Source organism: Melospiza melodia, chromosome 9 (genome assembly GCF_035770615.1).
Source record: "Melospiza melodia melodia isolate bMelMel2 chromosome 9, bMelMel2.pri, whole genome shotgun sequence".
NCBI classification, from domain to species: Eukaryota; Metazoa; Chordata; class Aves; order Passeriformes; family Passerellidae; genus Melospiza; species Melospiza melodia.
In genome coordinates this window covers 26201393-26220143 of record NC_086202.1, presented here as the reverse complement: position 1 = coordinate 26220143, position 18751 = coordinate 26201393, and the positions used below count along the sequence as shown (strand labels likewise).

The 18751-nt window shown below is 42.5% G+C and overlaps 1 protein-coding gene across 1 annotated transcript; it reads left to right on the top strand.

The window, feature by feature from the left end:
• Positions 1–1330: 1330 nt before the first annotated feature.
• On the top strand, positions 1331–14657 carry LRIT1 (leucine rich repeat, Ig-like and transmembrane domains 1). Its single transcript, XM_063162860.1, has 5 exons — positions 1331–1462; positions 2263–2513; positions 4997–5463; positions 8704–9009; positions 11344–14657. Exons 2-5 carry the CDS (start codon positions 2392–2394, stop codon positions 12327–12329), a joined length of 1881 nt encoding a protein of 626 aa, XP_063018930.1. The 5' UTR covers positions 1331–1462; positions 2263–2391; the 3' UTR covers positions 12330–14657.
• Positions 14658–18751: the final 4094 nt, after the last annotated feature.

Sequence of the window (18751 nt, the reverse complement as noted above, 5' to 3'; positions counted from 1 at the left end):
GGAAGTTGTCCCTGCCCACTACAGCAAGTTTGGAACTAGTTGATCTTTAAGGTCCCTTCCAAACCAAATCAAACCATTGTGTGATGCTATGATCTATGCAGCCTGCAAACCAGGGGAATATATCTGCTCCCTGTGCACCAAGGCCTGCCTCCTCCACTTCTTTCTCCTCCAGTTCCTTATGTCCAAAGCACACCTGAGCTGGTTTCCACCCCTCCTGATGAACCTCTTGTTGAGTTTCTGCAGGGTGAGGGCAGACTCTCTTGACCATTCAGATCAAGCCTAACATGGTGCCTTGATGGTTAACCCATCGTTTGGTGATGGTGTGTCAATGAAGGATTATAAAATAATCCAGTCAACAGGGAGGGAAAACTCCAACATCTAAGTGCTGATAAAACATAACTGGCTTAATAGTTGACTGGTCCTTCTCCCTTCCTTTTCCTGCTTCCAGAGACACACTTGTGAATACACTCCAAGATGTGAAACCTGTTAATGTTTAACCTCTTTTATTTATCTGGTTTTATTAATCTCTCAGCCTTCCTCTAGGTCTTTCTCTTTCTTGTTCGGAAGTGACTCTGTCATGTTGAGTAAATAGCAGCTTTCTTGACAAAGTGCAGAGCACTAGCTGCTGCTAAGGTATGCTTTATTGATTGCTGTTGATTTTTACAAATTAAGTTTACTTCTACTGCTCCTGACATTTAGTGGTAACTTAAATGTTTCATTAGTGAGGCAAAATTGAGGTTCATGAAAGCAAACCTTACAATACAGTTCTGCTTTCTACAAGTTTATTATCCAAGAGCTCCAATGGAGGGAAACTACTTTATCAGATGCATTGAAAAGAAAACAGATGCAAGAGGTTAATTATGTTGCATTGCCTTTTCAAGTAGAATTTAACTTCAGATGTTTCAGTCAATGTTGTAAGTATTGAGCTGAGGCAGACTCTGGGCAGCAAGGCAAGCTGACCAATGAGTACACAAAAAAAACCAATAAGCTTGGTCTTAGCTTGGAGATCATGAAGGGAACTGAGAAATCGTTAAATCTAGAAATGGGACCTAATGGAAGTCAATGAGAGAACAACCATGGACAGTTAATGAGCAGCACTGCATTATGTTCTCATCTCTTCAGAAATAAATAATACTTGAATTTCTCTTTGAACAACAGTAAATGTAGAATGTGAAAACAGCAGGGGGAAAAGTAATCCTTTGGGCCATCATCTCAATAAATTATTTCTGCAAGCCTTAATTAATTATCGGAGTAACTTGTGAAACAAGCTCATGTGAAACAAGCTCATGTGAAACTATGGCACCATAAAATGTCTGTTTAATAGTTAGCCCCAAACCACATCTAGATTACCTTGAAACTGAAAGTTCATTACCCAGAATTACTGAAAAATCAGCAGCATAATTTCATTGTGAAGAACACAGGTTGAACTCTGCATGAGAAGAGCTCCACTCCAGAAATCCTGGTGAGCAATCTTCATTAGGAACAACACTGATGTAAGCAGTCATTAACCCTCAGGTAGTTTGTAAATAGACAGGTGTGTTGTTGCTGCACTTCTGAGTGGTAACTTCTCATTATGTATTCCAAAAGGAAAGCAACAGGACCACAACAGGGAGGAGTGCTGGAAAAGTGAGATGTCTCTGGCTGACCTTAAGAGAGAGCTGAGCTTTTCTGAGCATTCCTGAATTCCTGCCACTCAGCCCTGCATCAGGTGGCACTCCCCAAAGGGTCCCTTACCTGAGCTTAGCTGTGTCAGTGAGTCAGAGCCAGTGGCCAGTCCTGCAGGTGTGTGCTAGCCCCGGTAGAAACTGAAATATGTACGTATTTACTGGGTTATCAACTGTTTATCAGTAACAGGCTTGTTGCCAACAGTTCAATAACTGCTTTATCAAAGTCTTTAAAAGAAAATAAAGCCTTTTAATAGCATCACTATATATATATATAATTAATGTTCTCAGATAGAAGGCTTACATTCCATTAGCACAAATAACTGTTTTAAATCTTACCAGTACCTCTGCGAGGAAGTAAATTATTGCTAATTCCTGGTCAGATTACTGTTATCTTGCCTGTGATGTATGTGCCCCAAAAATAGATTTGCTTTTTCCTTGCATGAGAGCCCCAGGCTGCCAGAGGAGGGTGTTTTGAAGGGGCTGCTGAAGGAAGAAATGCCGTTAGTGGTTCCGGGAAGCAATAAGCACCTTCATGAAAATAACTCAAGTCCCCATCCTTAATCCCTGCCTATCCTTTTTTATCTGATGGACTCAGCGAGGGCTGGAAGATCACAGCGTGGCTGAAAACAAAAGGGAGTTAACAAGATGTGACCGGCCGATGGACAGAACAATAGGCGAAGCCCTGCACGCAGCCTAGAGCCAGGTGTGCCCATGCCCAGGTGCCATGCGGCTGGCGGTGACTCTGCTGTGCTGCTGGGCGCTGGCGGGGCTGCCCCGGGCCGCCGGCTCCTGCCCCTCGCAGTGCAGCTGCGCCTTCCACAGCCTCGGCGACGGCACCAAGGCCAGGTACGCCGGGCGGTCTGGGGGGGGGTCTGCTCCTCTCCGAGGATGCTCGCAGCAGAAAATATTGTCTCTGCACTTTGTGGCCATTATTTTTCCAGTTGCTCCCCGCTCTAGCTATATTTGCAGAGGATTAGCTTCTGAAAACACAGTAAGCTGATTTCAGAGAAAGCGTTTGGGCATCTCCTCTGTGAGAACAGGAGTGACATAATTATTGCTGGTGTAATGGCAAAAAGGGAATAAAATTTAAACAATATACATATATATATTTAACCTTTCTGCTGAAAATTCTGGTTCTAAAAGGTTTTATTCTGCTCTGCTGGTTCATTGTTAAAGTGTGACTAGATTTGATTCCAGTTGTGGTACAAACCCAACAATTTACTTTAAAAATCCTTCAGCTGGTGATTTTAGGCATAGCAATAGACTTTAGACAAAAATGAACTAAAAAAACCAGACAGTAACAGAAAAAAAAAAAAAAAATCAAAAGAAATAAATTCTCAGACTGGAAACTTTCCGTTAAAAAAGAAGGCAAGACCAGAAGGACACCCATCTTTGAATGCAAAGCCATTGAACATACATTTCTCTGGAGGACTGTTATAAAAGAGTCCTTCTGAAGGGCAGGCACAAAGTATCTGACTTAAAGAAAATAGAGCCCATATTTTCATGAGGTGTGGTTCACAGCAGAGGAGGTTTTGTGACAGAGATACAGGATTTGCAAAATCCTTTGTAATAAACCTTTTCTAGATTGAGATATTTTTTCATTACTGAAATGAGATATTTTGGAATCCCATGAAATAGCTCTTTCTTATCATTTTTATGGTGCTATAGATTTAATACTAGAAACTTTCACAGTAAGAAGAAGCATGGTAGAGACACAAGTAACCTGAAATCGCTAAAAGGAAGTGCAACAGCGTGAGAGCCAATTATTTTTCCATAAATGTCACAGTTCCCAGGGGAATTTCCTCTCAGTGACTGGAAAAAGCTGTTGTACATTTTAGTAAGATACATAATGAAGCAAATATCCATTAGTCCCTTAAGGAGCATAATGCCACCCTTTTTTCTGCATTATGATTCATATTTCTCACCAGAAGGAGATTATCCCATAGATTAAATGTTTAGTGCTCACTGACATAATTTAGGGACACTATGAGATGCCTTCTACTTTACTGCCATGGTCTTTCTGTTAGTAACATTTTGTGATGTGACTACACAAAGTGAAATATTTTATTTAAAGTGGATTTCTGGATTTTTCTTATTTGGTAGATTTTTATCTTACTCAATTCTCAGCCTTCAGCAGAGGGTGGGCAGGATTTAATGCCACAATAAAAGTGTTGGGTGAGAGTAATGTACTGTGTTTTGACTATTAATTAACAATTTAACTGTAGGCTCAAATAGCATTTAAATCTGGCAAGTCTGCCTGAGCAGTTCAGCAATGTTATACATTTTTGTTGATAGTAGAGGAATAATTGCTTTCAGCCAAAACCAGCCTGGTTTTGACAGCTTTGTAATATTCTGTTTATGGAGGCAGTGTGATAGGAACACGTTACCTGACTGATCACATTCCATTTCTTGTGGTGTCTTGTTCAGTGAGTAGACTGGAACACATCCATCCAACCTCTTACCTTTTCCAGGTGGCTTGGTGCTTTGTTAAAGAACTTGCCCTCCCCTACTTGCTGATAGGCAAATTAAAATTCATCTGAGAGACCTGTTTTGTCTCCCTTTGTTTCTCATGGCTCTCTACAATCCCAAGTCACAATTTTTTGTATGAAGGCTGCAAAATGCAGCACAGGCTTTTTATGCTTTGACCTTTAGAGATTAGAAATGGGGAGAAATGATTAAAACACATCAATCTGTCTTGCTTTCAGTATAGCATTTTCCAGAGAGTTAATTTTCTGTGCTTTCACTCTCAAGACTAGATGGGCCTGCAGTGCAGTGACTTCCACCATCTTTACACACCCTCTATAGTAACACAGAGCTTACTCCAGAGTTCTTCCAAGGAGTTGTTAGCTGGCTTTCCTATCCTCATTTCTCAAACCAGAGTTCCTGTGTGATATTTAATCTATATAACTTCTTGCCCTCCCACATGTCAGTAAGTCTTCTTTTTACAGGGCTTTTGTAGTTCAATTTTATGGATCCTTTTGTTTTAACTTGCACTAGAATCCTCTGTTGTGCGTGAATGTCATCACTGCTATCATAAGTACTCTAAAAAAACAGCAAAACCCAACAGGAACATTAAATGGGGCAGATTCGGACTCACACCACTCCAGGAGAGGCACAACACTGTGATCTCTGCAGTCAGAAGGTACATATTAATTACTGCAGGTTGATGTATTTACAGTGATGATGCAGAGATCAGCAGCAAGAAAGAAATGACAAGAAGAAATCTTGTGAAAAAAGGTAGATCAAAATCTTGCATTAAAATAAGGTGTCAAATCTTTTCAAAATAAAAGAAAGTCACATCTTTGCCTGTCCTTGTCTTTCCCCTCCAGGACAGTGCTGTGTAATGACCCAGAGATGACCCTCCCTCCTGTGAACATCCCTGTTGATACAAGCAAGCTTCGGATAGAAAAGACAGCCATCCGCAGGGTGCCAGGAGAGGCTTTCCACCTGCTCCACAACCTGGAGTACCTCTGGATGCCCTACAACTCCCTGGGCAGCCTCAGCAGCATCACCTTCAAGGGCCTTCGTCGTCTGCAGGAGCTGAGGCTGGATGGGAACAACCTGATCTCATTCCCCTGGGAGAGCCTGGCTGGCATGCCCCAGCTGAGGCTCCTGGATTTGCACAACAACGAACTCACCTCAGTCCCCCCAGATGCTGCTCGTTATGTCAGGAACATCACATACCTGGATCTGTCCAGCAATAAGCTGATGACTCTTCCTCAGGCTCTCATTGCCACCTGGGCCAACCTCCAGGCTGTTCCCTACTTCCCCAATGATAACTCCAAGATCATCCTAGGTAAGAGAAGTGCCTGCCATTTTGTAGGATGCACAAATGTCAAGAGTTCCTCATCTCCTTGCAGCATTTTCACCCACTGTGGCTACCATAGCAAGTACCCTGCTATTATATGTATACGATTTCATACCCTTAATAATATGTGTACATTCATTTGCATATTAACAAACTCACCTCAGGCTCATCACACTCATCTTATTATGGCATAAATTTGATTACTTGCTTGGATCTTTGCAGCACAAAACTGGTGACTCTTGCTCAAGGCTTTTTTAGTTATTTCCACTGCCATTTTGGATAGAAATACAAATGTTTACAGCTCTTCATCATTTGTGTGCTCTTTTCTAATAGCACTGTGTTTGCAATTGACCCATTTTAAGCAGAACTAAAGAAAAGGATGGATAATTTATTATGCCTAAATTAAAGAGGAATAATGCCACGACTGAGCATAAAATCTGGGTCAGAGCTGCCAATTTGTCTCTTCCCAGAGCCTTGTTTATCTGTTCACACAGAATTAAACCCTAGTCTACCCAAACACACCAGGACAGTGCTGCCTTGCAGGACAGCTATGAAGCTCCTTTCTGGTGGCAGCTCTAGGCTCCCCAGAGGTATGGCTTTGGGGCAGTTATCCATTTTTGTGTCAGGGTGTCTCACAGCTGACTCTCAGCTGCAGGATGCCCAGGTGAGGCTTTGAGCACATTTCCCAGTTCAGGGCACTATTACATGGTCTTTTAGCCTTTGTTCACTGTTCAAATCCACGGCAGGTTGATGATGGCTCAGAGTTGTTGCCATCTGCTTGTACAGCCCCTGCAGCCAGGGGTGGGCTCAGGCACCTGCTGATCATCTCAGCAGAGGTACTGCAAGTTTCCTCTCACTCTGGCAAGTACCGGCTGCTCTTGGTTCCCTGGATAAATTTAGGGAGGTGAAGTTTTTAAAGCGAGATTGCAGTGGAAAGAGATACAAGACTTGAAAAAAGATACAAAATACCACCTACAAAGCTTTTAGTGTCATTAGCAGATGTTGCTGAAGGTTTCACTAGCATCAGGAGAGGAGCAGGTGTTTCATGATCCTGTGTTGCCAGATGCAGTAACAAGTTCTTTAAGCCAAAACTGGCAGTTTGGGATTGCCCATTTCATTCATGGCAAGACTGCCTAGATCATACTTTCCCTTTTTATTTTTAGAGTCAAGTTATGTGTAAAAATGTTATTCCATTCAATATAGATTAGGAGAGTGTTTTATCAAGAACAGATCATGCCTTGATGCATGTGGCCAAATTCAGTAGTATCCAGCTATGCTCAGGTTGATTGTGCCAGGATCCTAAAAAATTCATGTTACCATATGAGTACAATGCTAAAATGAATGCAGTAATGTACACTCCAGCTTCTAGGTCCTGTCCTGTGGACACCCATAGGAACCATGCAGATAAAATGCATGTCTCTCACAGGAGCAGGCTGGAAAAACACAGCTGCATGCTTCTGTTTCACTGTGCCCATGACTGTTTCTCATGGAGGCATAAAAAAATCATGAATAATAAAAAGAGTCAGCCCAATCCATTCCTTGTCTGCAGTGCACCACTGTGACTCCAGAGCCACTGCTTGCAGACTCCCTCAAGAAGAAGTAATTCCTCTGCTAAGTTGCTGGCTGACAGTCTGTGCCAAGGGTGCAAGCTTTTCCACATGAGGCCTGCCCACGTGAGCCCGTGGAGCTGTGCTGTGCAGGGCAGCAAAGGCCTCACTGCCTCTGTGGTGCTGCTGCTGCTCCAGCTGCAGCTGGGGCACCTGCCAGGGAACCTGGGCTCAATTGCTGTCTAGGGCATGAACTGGAAACTGCTGGAAAAATGCCACAAAACAAAGCCAAGCTGAATGTTCATTATTTACTTAGCCCCCCTTTACTTTAACATATTAATTTACAAGAACTGACCTCCTGCCAAAACCCATCACTTCCAGATCCTCTTCTAAGCCCAGGGAAGAAGATATGGAATGCACTCAGGAGAATTTTTCCACAGCATCTTTAAAACACTGTGAGGGAGTATCAGTACTGCTCCCTTCCAGGCAGGTGCCAGCCCCAGGCATGTCCTTGGGCTGTGCATGGAAAAGAGGAGGTGCAGCCCCCTCAGAGGGAGCAGAGCTCACTCCTGTGGCAGGCAGGAGGCCTGGGAGCCATGCTCCTGGTTTAGGCTTCAAATGTGTGCCTGGGGTTGGATGGCATTCATATCCCTAGTGCCAGTTCTGCTAGCTAAAATCATTAGAGACCACAGCCTGGCCACTGCACAGCTGGATGTGAACATTTGTAAATGGGATGACACAGATTTCATCAGATGCAGCAACTTCTGTTCATGGATATGCATTGCTCCAGTTCCAAATTTGCTTTTTCAGTACTATCTTCACAGGTCTATTTTTAATAATGCATAATTTTTTCAGAATTGGAATTCAATAGGTGCAAACTAGGAGAGCAGAATAAAGAAGAGAAACATTCCAAGAGTCTGAAACAGGAGTGTGTTTTTCAATATATCCCTTTCTGTGTGTATAGCCTAAATATAGTTATGGTCTATCTACATTTTTTATATACCATAACAGGCATAGTCTTCAATTTAACCCTTAAAACATTTCTTTCATATGATCCAGTATAAATTAGCATTTCAGGAAAAGCAACTGATTGCCAAAATAATGAAAATAACTTAAGAGTAACAGGGCTGGAAGAGAACTGTGACAGGCAAGTAGGATCAGCCACAGCTATTGCAGGTGTGAAAAGTGGCATGACAATCTGGCTAGTATTTTAAAAAGGTCCAGTGAGAATTTTCTGGCCTGTCAGAGACTTCATAGTCTCCTTCCTCATGCCAAAAGAATCCACATGAGTACTTCTCCCATGAGTACTTTTTGTTTCATCCTGGAACAAAATCTGTTTATAATAAATTCTTGTTTTGCTTCTTTATGTGCACAAATCACAATGTTTTCACGATATGAATAATCCTGCTTTGAACTTAAAGAATATGATTTCATATGCAGATTTGGAGATACTTTAGCAAGTCACATTTATTCCATTCTGGCAACTGTGGGATCCATCAGACTCATCCAGCAGCAGTGGGGGGACACTCCCCTCCCCATCCCACATACTCCTGCACAGGCAGCTCTTGCAGAGCAGACTGGGACTCTATCACACTGTGTCCTGCTGAAAAATAGAAACAAAAGTGGCAGAAACAAAAGGTGCTGTTGGAGTGACTTTAATGCCCTAATTTCTTTTTGACAGGCTTGCAAGACAATCCTTGGGTGTGTGACTGCAGTCTGTACGAAATGGTGCATTTCCTAAATTTCCAGTCTCCTAACATCGCCTTCATTGAGCCCAGGCTGAAATGCTTCACCCCCAGGAGCCTTGCAGGAGTCTTCTTCAGCCAGGTGGAGCTGAGGAAGTGCCAGAGCCCCGTGGTGCACACGTCTGTGGCCAAGGTGAAGACCATCCTGGGCAGCACGGTGCTGCTGCGCTGCGGCACCACGGGCGTGCCCATCCCCGAGCTCAGCTGGAGGAGAGCTGATGGGGCTCAGCTGAATGGCACAGGTGGGTCTGGTTTGTGCTTTCCTGCACACCTGCAATGAGTGAGGCAGACCTGGACTAGCTGCAATCCACTCTTGCATTGTGATTTTCTATAGACTGTACAATAGTCTATATACTATACTTATATGTTGATCTTAATATTATCAGATAAATGTCTTTTATATGTGTAGGAAGTTGGTTTTGCTTTGTTTCATAGCAATTGTAGTGGTGAGACAAGTCAAGGGATTTTCTGGAAATCTGTTGGAGCTGAAGAAATGAAATATTTCCAACAGTAGCAATTAGCTGTCTTCAGTTATTCAGTCACTGAAAAGGATTCTCACAGAATTGTTCTATATTCTATTGTATTGCTAATCCATTAGCAAACATTTCTGGCAAAGAGATGTCTGATGTGAATTCAACTGGGATTCAGATCAGCTGTAGAAGAAAGAAAAGGATGCAAACATACAGAATTTCTAAAATATTAAAAGACAAAAAAAACCCCACTAAAGTGCTGAAGGATACAATACCTCAGTGGGAATGTCCCCAAGGAATCATTCCCTCTGATAGACTGACAAGCTCTCTTGGGGAAAAAGGTCTGTGGAAGAAACTCTGACCACCTGGTCTAAGCACCTCTCCTGGGGGAAGCCTTCAGACAGACACTGGTTTTGTGACTGATCATGATTTCATTTCCATTCACAAGGAAGTCTGGAGCTGTAATTGCAACACAGGTCCTTTAATTTGTGGGGAATTTAGGGAAGAAACCTTTGCTCTGCTGAAGACAGTTATCCTTAGCTTTTTGTGCTAGAAGTTTTCAGTCAGGACCTGAACCTTCTTGCCTCTAACCTGCCCTGAATACTCCTGTATGCTAGTCCTGCCCTGACTTTCATAGAGGATCTAAACCCAGCAGATAAATTGCTAAGTATTGGGTCTGATCTTCAAAGGGTTCCAGGGCTCCTCGGTGCACAGAACAGGGAAGAGAGCAATTCTCTTTCACAGCAGTGGAACCATTTGTAACAAGCATCATTTCCTGGGATCTGCACAAGTCATTGCTCTGCTGTGCAGGATGTGCAGGATGTGCAGGATGCAGCAGAGCTGCTCCTCTTAATGATAATGTGTACCCACCATGCTGCAAACATCCCTCCTACACCTGAAACAGAGCCACCACAAAAAACAGAATGGGGTGATTTCCTGAAAGCCTATGTTGAGTTTACCTTGAGCTACAACTGAGAAATGATGTATTTTGTGCCCCATTAAATCAGACACTAGCACCTTTCAATAAAAAGCTGGCTGGAAAGATAGGTTATTTCTCAGCACTGGCAGCTTCTGTGCCAATGCTATAATTTGAAATGCTGCTGTTCTGAGCAGAAGGGAGTGAGAAACAGCACAGTCTGTATGTACAGGTAATTGTCATAGGTAGACCCACAGCTTCATGTTTTTTAAAATACTCATTCAGTAAATAATTAAACTGAAAAAGTAACTTCTATTGCCTTTATATTTTGCTGCCATTGGAAGGGACCCTGCTTGCCAAGGCTGGATCCTGACCCCAAGAGGGGCTGGAAGAAGTTTGCATCCTCTTTGGCTTTCAGACATCTCCCTGGTTTACCCTTCAGCAGGAAAGGGCTGAGACAGCATGTGCCTATCCTAAGGAGGCTGGTTAAATGATGGGGATGCTTTACCCTTCCACAAAATCCCAACTCTTTTTTTTTTTTTTTTTTTTGCGCCAATAGGAAAAGGCAAAAAAAGCTAGTTTTGGTCTGCAGGTAAATCACATGAGTAAATCAACACTCAGCTATGCACATATCCTTTGGTAGTAACCAAATGTACACCTGTGTAAGGATAAACACCTGCAGTAATTGAGCAGTAGAAGGGATCTTATCTTTCAACTATTTTTCCATATACTCTAGGCTAGTCCATGTGTGTTTGTTACAATAAAATCTCCACTGTTCATATTTTCTTTGCCTCCACAGTCTGCATCTAATGCTTGAATAGATCATGTTGCTGCCTGCTCCTTCCACTCTTTTAAGTATTGCACCTATATAAGAATTTTCAAGCTTTTATTTTTAATGGAAGAACCTTTCCTGTTATGTTTTCTAGCTGCACATCAATTTGGAAGAAAGAGCATCAACTTTTTCCCGTATATTCATTTTGAAGTAGTTCAAATCCTGATGTAATCTAATTATAGTCTTTTTCTTAGGTTTATTTTGATTTTTTAATGTTCTTGATGGCAAGCAGGAACGACATTCTTTATCATATACTTTATCAAGCAGATATTTGGTGATAGAGTCTTAATATTTTACAAACATGGAATTAATTCCATTTACTATTGCCTGTTCATTTAACATTTTTCCTGCCTTTCAGTTCACCAAGAGATTTCCAGTGATGGGATGAGCTGGTCTATCCTGGGCCTGCCTGTAGTCTCTTACCTTGACTCCGGAGAGTACATCTGTAAAGCAAAGAATTTCCTGGGGGCAACAGAGGCCTTCATCTCGCTCATCATCACAGACTCAGAAGGCACGGATGACCCTAACTCTAGTGCCAAAGGCACGTGGAATGGCAAGGCCAGCGGGATGGAGGCAGCTGCCTACAATGACAAACTGGTGGCCAGGTACGTTATCACCACCTCCACCGTGCCCACGCTGGGGGCTGGGGCGGGCACCAGAGACAGCGTCCTCATCCCGGACACGGCTCAGGACAGCAACCCCCAGAACCTGCTGGTGAGCCCCACCACGGGCCAGCAGGAGCCAGAGAGGATGGTGAGGTCTGTCAGGGTCATAGGGGACACCGACCAGAGCATCACCCTGGCCTGGAAGGCGCCCATGGCAAAGAACACCACGGTGTTCAGCGTCCTTTACGCCGTCTTTGGGGAGAGGGACATGCGGCGGATCAATGTGGAGCCAGGCAAGACCAAGGTCACTCTGTACGGGCTGCTGCCAAAGACCAAGTACATCGTGTGCGTCTGTGTGAAAGGGCTGATCCCCAGGAAGGAGCAGTGCATCATATTTTCCACAGACGAAGTAGTCAGTGCAGGAGGGACGCAGAAGCTCATCAATGTGGTGGTCATCAGCGTGGCCTGTGTCATTGCTGTTCCTCTGACCCTGGTGGTCTGCTGCGGAGCCCTGAAACGGCGCTGCAAGAAATGCTTTGTGCGCAAGCCCAAGGACGCGCAGGAATCGTACGTCACCTTCGAGAGCCTGTCCCCCGGGGCCAAGGCCAAGGGCGTGGAGGGAGAGTACCTGACCAGGCACACCCCTGACGAGTCCAACAGGCTGCTCTCCGCCCGCTCCAGCGTGGACTCGGAAGCCATACCAAAGATAGAGGGACAGCCCAATGAGTACTTCTGCTGACAGTACCTAGGCTGGCTGTCAGCTCGCCCAGGGGCAAGTGGGTGGCTGTTCTGTGACTCTGCTCCAGCACTGCACGCCACCCTGTCCATGCTTCTGTCTCTGACACGTTCTGGAAGAGCATGCAAGAAGACAGACAGTGCCCAAGCTTTACAGAAACATGTTGCTCACACCACTTGGGGTTGGCTTCTTTGTACACAGTCAAAAGCTTCTCCGATAATGGCCTCGTTGTCCTGGACCACCTTTTTTTAGTTTTTTTTTTTCTTTTTCCTGTCAAATGAAGTGTGCACACTAAGTGTAAGGACATTAAGAAACATTTCTGAGTGTGCTCTGCTTGGTATTGTTTAGGACCTGCTCTGCAGTATGCTACGTATTTTATTCTCAGCTCTTTTGATGTTCTTTTCATTGACAAGCCAAAGGATCATTTAGTAATTTTAATAAAAACTTAAGAAGGTGAAGATTGAGAGTCTCACCTTTTACATCCCCCATGTTTGCATGAAACATGCAGCTTGATGCTTAATAGATCACTAAATAGAGATGTACAGCAACGCTTTCTAATATGTCCAACATAATTACAACTCTATGCTCTGAATTCAGAGAAACGTGCAAAGGAGATAGAAATGAAGAGACAAAACCCAATCCACTCCAAAAACTGCATAATAGAGAGCATTTGCTGATTGCATTTTGGGCCTAAACTCTGTTCTAAAGATAAGGAACAATAGCAAAGGTCTTTCAGTATCAGTCCTAGCTGGCATTTTATGTCTGTATTGTAATTAGTAGAATATGTTTTATACCAGGTGTGCTAGATTACAATCATACAGCAGCCTACTTTGCACATTGTGTGTGGTGGTGTAATGCTTTGCAATCATACTGGAAAACCTACATTAGACAGTATTGCAAAAATCTCCAGCTCTGTCACTGCTGCCTGTGCTCCTGGCAAAACTGATGGTGAAGGCCCACATGATCAGCCAGGTAATTGTGACCTGGTCATGGAAAGAAGTTGCTCTGTGCAGAGCAGGAGAAAGTGATGTGGTGCGAGACCACTGGCCATGCACACATCAGCCATTCCTGACTATGCTCTCAGTGGTAGCAGAGGCTCAGTGCAGTCTTTTTGGATTTCAAACATTGTACAAATTCAAGGACCCTGAAAAAAACCTGTCTAATATCAATCTAAATGCACTTTCATAGTCAGGGTGAACTGATCAGTCATTTAAGTTCTGCAGCTTCATTGGAATTTGAATCTGAGTGCTTATCACAAACTAATTCCCAGATGTGTAATTTTCCACTCAAGTCCCTTATGTAGTAATACTGTATGTAACATTTTTCTCTTTGTAATAAATATTATTCATGAAGAAAATTATGTATGTTCTGCCAAATGCTGAATGGGAAAGATCCAGCCAAGTTGAAATGCTAAGGGATAAATCTTGCTGAATTGTTCTGAAATGTGTTTGTAAATTTATTGGAAGGACTTCCACTCACATTCTGGATGTGTATGTACGGCATGGCTTAACAAAATTCACTGGCTGGAATGGAGGCCCGGATGGATTTTGCTAGTCCTCCTTGTACAGAAGGGTTTCACTTATGTTAGATTACTTGGCCTGATGGAAAAAGCAAGTCATTTGATCTCAACATAAATACCAGCAGCAGGGATACACCACAGGAGTTTCTGATGGGACTCCCTGTATTCTTGCATTAACGATAAGGAACTTTTCTTGTATTGGGAGAATTTGTCAATCCCTGTATAAAATAACTCATGCTACTTCTATCACTGGACTGTGCAGATTTTTAGGTTTACAAGTAAAGTTTTGTAAAATTATATATTTTAATGCAACAAATTAACTGATGAAAGATGGTACGTAATAGATATATTCCCTATTTATAACATTTAATAAAAAGTTTTTAAGTTTTGTCTCAGCCTGATTATATTAGTGAGGAAAAAAATGTAGCAGTTTTTGTGCTGAGTTGCAAGGATTGCTGTGTGTAAGCCTGGGTCCTGCCCACATATGCAGCAGGAGCACTGGGCTGTGCAGAACTCTCCCTACCATGGCCCTGGATGGGTAAGCTCCTGAAGAACCAAGGCTGTCCTGACGTTTCCCTGTGTTGAACAGAGTGCACCTACTGCCCAAGGGCTTTTCTGTAAGTCAGGAGCTGACTGGGAACCAGAAGAATTCACTTTTCAGCTGACTGGAGACACGAGCTGGGCCATTTGCTGCACCAGCCCTGGTGAGGAGCAGCCCTCCCCTGCTGGAGCCTTGGTCTGTGGGCTGGCTGTGGAGGAGGCACCAGCTGGGCCAGCACGGGCCCTCTCTGCTTGTGATCCATCGAGGGATCATCCTGGGACATTCACTGTGGATGTGCTCAGTTTTACAGACTCTACTGGATATTTTTTGTACTTTCAATAAATAGTGATCCCCAATAGAATAAATGTGATGTGTCTCATTCCTGTGCTTTCTCTCACTGTCTCATAGCTGAGGCATTGCAGTTTATCATCTCAGCTGCTGCTGGTCAAGACAAGCCTTTCTCTACTCCACTGGTGGTTTATTCACAATAGGCAATAGGTACAAACTTGCACAGGCTCTGTCTTGTCTGGCATTGGTCAGAGGAGAAACCCTGTACTTGCTAAATGATGAGGGAAATGTCAAACCATGAAGGAAGCTGATGTGATTTTAATGCTCTGAGTCAGTTTTTCTGAGGTATCAGACATGTAAAGATGTACGTCACTGGATTTTCTGTGTGTCATGGCAGGGCTGTTAGGCACCTAGTTTCATTCTTACCTCCAGGTAAGGAGGAAACCATTTCTTTCTTGATTGAAGTAAATTCTCAAGATGTGCTGTAAGAATCAAAGCAAACATCTGTTATTGCACTCCCTCTTAACAAGCTTGGACACGATATTGCCATGCCACTAAACCGTATTACATCAACTCATTTTTAAACACTTTGATGCATGCACTGTCTGAAACACCCAACTGTAACCTTCAATACTTATGTCCTGCCCAGCAGTGATTTCTAACACTGAAAGCTCTGGCAGAGGGACTAATTGAAAAGCATCAGCCCAGATGATTTCCTACAAGAAGTAATGTCATTTCAGGATGGAGTTTGACTCCCTGGCCATAGCTGGCAGCACACAGTGGGTCATCTCTTGGCATTTGCTTTGGCAATCAGCGCAGTCTCCTAAACTCCATTTCCCACAGACACTGCCTCTGTGGAGATTTATTTTGACAGCTTGAGTTTTAGACAGCTTGTTCTGCATTTTGGCTTCAGCCAGGATGCCACATGATGTTAAAGAGCAGCTGAACTGAGTGGACATCTGCTGTCACAACAGTGACCATTACATTTACAAGCAGGCATAAACTGGGCTGAATTAAAAAGGCAGCAAAATCCCAGTCCAGTAGGGAACATAAGCATGACTGTGGCTAACACTGGGGGATTTATTTCCCTTACTTCCCCCTCCCCCTCTTCTCCTTCCCTTTCTCTCTACCCTAATACATCCAACTTTGCTAAGTGATTCACCACTGGACCCTCAGGTTAATACTGAACCTGCTGAGTACACTTGGGGTTGGGATATATTTAGATAAATGGCCTCTCAAGCAGCAAATAAATATCAGCCTGAACACAGCCAGAGCATTGGCCCATGGTACTGAATAACTCTCTTTGAAAGGCCATTTTCCAGCCCTCTAGAAGATAGGCTGGACTGGCAGGAATTCTCATGGGGGAAAAGGAAAACAACTGCAATTCTTCTTTGTTGTTTTTTCTGTTAAGTAATTCATTTATTTAAAATAAGGTATTTCTAACAGAGAACCCTGGATATAATTTTGCTTCCTGCATCCCAGGACACTGGGCACTGTGCACCTTCTGTGCCTGAAGATGTACATTTATTTACAGGCTTATAAACTCCAGTAGTTTATAAACCTGTAAATAAATAACACTTCACTTTTCATGAAAGATTTTTTGAAGAAGTGACTTAGCTGCCACATATTGTAAGACCCTCCCCATGGGCCATGGAGGAGGGGTGGGAAGGTGGCAAGGAGGGGCTCTTCCTTTCAAGCAAAGGAAGTTTTGGGCCTTAAAAGTGGTGAATCCCTTGGCATGATTTGCTTCTGCCTCTGCTGAAAGTTTTCTGTTCCCAGGCCCTGCAGCTCACACATGGGCAAACTCCAGGATGTGCTCCTGACACCCACGAGTTTTCTGACTAACTACATCATAAATAGTTTGTTACTGTTTTAACCTGTTGTAAAGGGTAAAATAATATAATTCATTACAATAAAATTATATAATTATGGCATCATTATATATTATATGATATATTATATTTTGATTATAATATGACATGATATATGATATATAATATAACATAGAATATAATAACATATAATAACATATATGTTATATATAACATATATAATATAATATAATATAATATAATATAATATAATATAATATAATATAATATAATATAATATAATATAATATAATATAATATAATATAATATAATATAATATAATATAATATAATATAATATAATATAATATAATATAATATAATATATAACATAACAGGAGGGGGAGATGTTGGAATGCAACAGGCATTCCTCTGGCACAGGCCCAGAGGAAAACCCAGGCACAGGGACTGAACTGAAACCCTTGTAGAAACTGAGATATATGAAGTCACAAAGTGAAACAGAAATATAGATTTAGAGTACAGATTTTAGCTTTTAGTAGAAACTTATACTAAGTGCCTTGAGTATATAAAAATACTACACATTTATATATAAAATACATATAAAAATTAATATAATGTAATATAATATAATGTAATATAATATAATGTAATATAATATAATATAATATAATATAATATAATATAATATAATATAATATAATATAATATAATATAATATAATATAATATAATATAATATAATATAATATAATATAATATAATATAATATAATATAATATAATATAATATAATATTTTAAATTATGTACTGTTTTATTATTGTGAAATTGTATTTATCATTATTATTGTAAAGTGTAAACTTATAAAACTATTACTTTAATAGAAATTATAATTGTTTTATTGGGGAATATTTTCACGGCAGACCAGAGAAAGAGAACACAGGCACGGGTGGCTGTGGCATTGCTGGGTGCTGGGGAAGGACACTCCCTCCCATGCAGCCGCCGCTCTGCTCCTGCACAGCCTCAGTTCAGCGCAGCCCTGCTGATGGGCGTCCCCTCTCTGGTTACATGGGGAGTGCACAAGGAGTGTGTGCCCCGGTGACAGGGCTGCAGCGCTGCCACCCCACTGCAACAGCAGCAGCTTCACCAAGAGACTCCTCAGCAGCCACCACCCCCCCAGAGGGGGATTTTCAGCTGCTGTGCTACAGACCAGCAGCCTTTGCCCTTCCCAGCTCGCTGACAGGCCTGAATACAGGGCAGTTGTTGAAAAATCAAATACTGCACCATGGACAAATAAGGAACATTTCAGCTAAAAACCCCAAACCATAAAAATAAATCCCCTATGCTTGTGGTTAGATGGGAGGCACTGCCAGCAATAGCAACCCCACAGGCTCATTCCTTGTGGCCTGTTCCCTGTACGTGGGGGACAGAAACAGAGTATCAGTCCCCTGAAGTTTCCCCACCAGTTCATTTTGCTTATTTGCCATGAAATAAAAGCTCCTGTTGATTTAAACACTGCAGAATCAAGCCTGTGTTTTCTCTAGGCTGAAAGCAGCACAACCCTGAGAGCCACATATAGCTCTAAGCTGCCACACTTTAAATACTTTTCTATCCTGGTCCCATAGGTTAGAGGTTAAGCAGGTTCAGGCTAATCTTGTTTTGTGCCCCAGCGTCACACACAAGGGCAGTGAGGTGCAGCCCTTTTCCCAGGCTGTAGTGAAGTCCATCCACACTAGATGGCCCCAGGAGAACGCAGAACTCCTTGGAAAGAACAACTGAAACCTGCTATTTTGGCTTAAAAGAGATCAATACATTTGGTTACTCAAAATCCCTTCTCAGAACGGCATGGTATTTCAAAATGACTGAAAGGCAGTCAGTACCTGTCTTACGAGACAAGCCAGAGAACAGCACTGAACATTTGTATTTATACAAAAGAAACTGACTTCCTAGAGACTCTTGTCAGAGAAACCCCCCATGGACTGGCCACAGCTACATTTCAGAGGAAAAAGGTGCCATGTTTATGCTTCCATGCTGTCAGATCCTAGTTTGGGGAGCAGGCTTCACGCTCACCATGAGCAGAACCCACCAGACAGGGTTTGGGGGAGGATGCACTGTGCAATGGGGCACTGTGGAAATTACACCTGAAGTCTGGCCCTTACCATGGCTTTCTGCCTTGATAAAAGCCATTAAAATATAGGAGACAGAGACACACCCTGTGAAACTGAAAAAAAAAAAAAAAAAAAAAAAT

Coding starts and splice junctions, on each gene's coding strand:
- LRIT1 (XM_063162860.1), top strand. CDS start 2,392: ATGCGGCTGGCGGTGACTCTGCTGTGCTGCTGGGCGCTGGCGGGGCTG. Junction 2,514..4,996: donor GGCGACGGCACCAAGGCCAG/GTACGCCGGGCG, acceptor TTTCCCCTCCAG/GACAGTGCTGTGTAATGACC. Junction 5,464..8,703: donor TAACTCCAAGATCATCCTAG/GTAAGAGAAGTG, acceptor TCTTTTTGACAG/GCTTGCAAGACAATCCTTGG.